This window comes from Mastomys coucha, unplaced genomic scaffold, assembly GCF_008632895.1.
Source record: "Mastomys coucha isolate ucsf_1 unplaced genomic scaffold, UCSF_Mcou_1 pScaffold1, whole genome shotgun sequence".
Classification (NCBI taxonomy): domain Eukaryota; kingdom Metazoa; phylum Chordata; class Mammalia; order Rodentia; family Muridae; genus Mastomys; species Mastomys coucha.
Window position 1 is genome coordinate 46,989,575 of NW_022196891.1, and position 3,413 is coordinate 46,992,987.

General features: G+C 44.8%; 1 protein-coding gene across 1 annotated transcript in view; it reads right to left on the reverse strand.

The window, feature by feature from the left end:
* The window catches only part of LOC116096638 (kinesin-like protein KIF14), a 62,445-nt gene extending 59,038 nt beyond the window's left edge, over positions 1–3,407 (reverse strand). The window contains exons 1-2 of the mRNA XM_031378658.1: positions 2,491–3,407; positions 122–376 (exon numbers count right to left, since the gene is read on the reverse strand). Of these exons, the coding sequence (XP_031234518.1) occupies positions 122–376; positions 2,491–3,326 (1,091 nt within the window). The 5' untranslated portion in view covers positions 3,327–3,407. The remainder of the gene's footprint in view (positions 1–121; positions 377–2,490) is intronic.
* Positions 3,408–3,413: the final 6 nt, after the last annotated feature.

Sequence of the window (3,413 nt, forward strand, 5' to 3'; positions counted from 1 at the left end):
ACACACACAACTTTCTTTTTAATTTTAATTAAAAAACCTGTATTCTTTCTACAACCATGATGTTTCTGACAAAAGAAAACGTAAATGTGTTTAGTTTGTTGGTATAACAGACATTACTTACGTATAGGACTTTCCAGAGCCAGTCTGGCCATAAGCAAAGAGACAGGTATTATAGCCTTCAAAAGCTCTCTCCAGGAGTGGTGCAGCCAGTGTCTCATACACAGTTGTCTGGCTAGCGTAGCCAGGGTGACATTCATCAAAAGACCAAAAGGAGACATCATAAATAAAAGAGTAAATTTTTTTCATATCGGGATGTTCCACAGTTATTTCTTCTCCATTCGTGAAGACAACCTGGGATGCATTCTCAGTCTTCTCTCTTTGAAAAGAAGCATGAAGAGAAACATCAAGGACCTCTCATTGCTCTGAGTGCCATCTCCACACAATACAAGGAAGGCCTCTCTAAGCTTAAGGTCATCATTCCTTGAGGACAAATTCCTTAGCTTGATGTAGAAAATGAAGAAACCAAGGTCAGAGGGTCTCCAAAGTGTATTTTCTGCTGCTTCAAGTGCAGCTACTCAAAGGAAACCAATATTTCAAATTCCTTGGCTGGAAAACCAATGTTTAAACTTTTCTATGGAAAATGTTTAAAATGTTCCCATCCTATATCTCTTTCAGTTCAAATCATAAGTTGTCTTTTTTTTTTAATTACAAAAAAAGCATGGGAATAAGAATTTAACGCTGGCATAAACTATAAACACGGTCTTAATGAACCTGGAGCGACACTGAAGAGTCCTCTGGATACTGGTTGTCATTGTTAATCCAGGGGTCCTTCCTTGCCAGAGATGCCCTCAGTTAAAACCTCCAGTCTTCATTTGCATCCTTCCTCCCACTTAGAAAATCTTCACTTAGTAGAAGTGTTGGCCCAGCTGTTGGCCCAGCTGTTGGCCTCTTGCCTGAGAATCTGCTTTAAAATCTAACTTGCCCTCCAAACCATCTGTGTCATCAATCTGGTGAGTGCCGCCCCTCCCCCACCCCACCCTCATCCTTCAGAGCTTCCCTGAGGAGTCTGGAGCCAGGCCCCTCCTTGGTCCTTCACTGCCCAAGGTCACAGTCACCCATTCTGGCTTTGCTCCTCCCCTCTGGGCCCTCTCTACTGCCCCTTTCCCTTTCGTGGCTGGGAAGCTTTAGTTACTCTGACTTTCTGAGGACAGCTCACCAGCATCCCTCTCCCTTATCACCACCCCATGTTTGCTAAAACAAACAAACAAAAAGCTTTATAGAGCTTATTAACTTACCTCTAACTACTGAGTCTTTCAGTTCAAACTCTTGTTCCTATGTGAAATAGTGCTCACCAAGTCCACTAAGTTACTCAGATACAGGTTCTGAAATACTTACAAGCAATTCTACTGCACACTCATTTATAAGTATTTTTAATTTTTTTTCTTTTTGTTTTTAAGACAGGGTTTCTCTGTGTAGCCCTGGCTGTCCTGGAGCTCACTCTATAGACCAGGCTGGCCTTGAATTTAGGAATCTGCCTGTGAATACTGGGATCAAAGGCGTGGCCTCCACATCCAGCTGACTTTGTTTGTTTGTTTGGTTGGTTATGGTTTTTCGAGGCAGGGTTTCTCTGTGTAGCCCTGGCTGTCCTGGAACTCACTCTGTAGACCAGGCTGGTCTTGAACCCAGAAATCCACCTGCCTCTGCCTCCCAAGTGCTGGGATTAAAGGCACCACTGCCCGGCCACGCAGCTGACTCTTTAAAGTCTTATCAATAATCTGTGACTATCCCAATTGCAATCACCTTCAAAGAAATAGTCCATGCCTTCAAAATCAAGTGTGCTATGCCTCTGCATTATGAGCACAGTCTACCAAATGCAGGCGATGCTGTTGATGACTGCCATTCTGGAACATTCTCTGGGGAAGCTCCGAGCCTATACGGCTCTTTTGAAAGGAAAGAGACATTCCCAACCACTACAAATCAAAAATTTGAAAGGCGGTTGCATGAGAGAATTTAAATGACTCATTCAGCAGAAGCCTCCCTCTGCCCCTGGCCACATTAGGTGCACGCCTTACTCCGTCACTCTGGCTAGTCTGGATCTTGCTATGTAAACCAGGCTGGCTTCAAATTCAAAGATCCACCTGCCTCCTCCTTCCAAATGCTGGGATTAAAGGTGTGCACATCATGCCTGGCTTGGTTTCTAACTGATACACACACACATATATATACACAGATACAAAATAGATTTTAAATTTTTATTCTATTATAAAAATAACCAGTATAACTACAATTAAGCCTGAACACTGGTGGGCTGGAGATGTGGCTCAATGGTATAGCACCCACCTAGTACACACATGGGGCCTTGGGTTCAATTCCCCATATCAAAAGACAATGCCAATGACTTTAAAGGCACTGGCTTTCTAAAAGCAGAGAGTCTTACAGACACATCATGACGTGGAGTTCTCAGCCCGAGAGCTAACACGCCAGACATACCTTTTGCTGAAAGGCCTTACGCGCACCGCCACGGTCACCTGACTGTGTTCTACGTTTAAGGAGTCTGGTTCTGCAAAGGAGTTCTGAACTGTACTTTGTTCTTCTGGAGGGAGTGCGCCTTCTTGTGAGCTTTCCCTTTTATTTGCAAGAAGAGAACTTTTTGGCCTTGGTTTAGGGCTTGCAATCCTGTTTCTCAGGGTTGATAAAGTTGGGCTCTTAGGTGGAGGCGGGTTATGCCTTGGTGTCGATCTGTGTTCTGGAACGCATCTCACCGGGGTCCTTGTCTCTGAGTTTGAGCTTCTGAATGTACTGACATGTTTTGTAATGTCCTTGCCATTGTTTCTCAGGGTTGATAAAGCTGGGCTCTTAGGTGGAGGCGGGTCATGCCTTGGTGTCAATCTGTGTTCTAAAACACATCTCACCGGGGTCCTTGTCTCTGAGTTTGAGCTTCTGAATGTACTGACATGTTTTGTAATGTCCTTGCCATTGTTTCTCAGGGTTGATAAAGCTGGGCTCTTAGGTGGAGGCGGGTCATGCCTTGGTGTTGATCTATGTTCTGGAACACATCTCACCGGGGTCCTTGTCTCTGAGCTTCCAAATGTACTGACGTGTTTTGCAGCGACCTTGCCAGCATTTTCAGGGTGTGAGTTTCCTCCTCCCGACACTTGGGTGTCTGGCTTATCTGGCTTGCTCTCAGTCGGCTGCACCACTAAGTGTCCTGATCTTACTGCTTCAGTCTGTCGCTGGGAACCAACAGGTGCTCTACAGTTTGGGTTCTTAACTGTCACATTTTCATTAGAGGCACCAAGGGCAGGACATGGGTCTTTGCATTTCATCAAGCCAGTGTCATTTGAGTCTTTCACGGAAACTACAGACGACAGGACACAGGTGTCATTATTTACAAGCTTGGCTTCTGTCCTTGA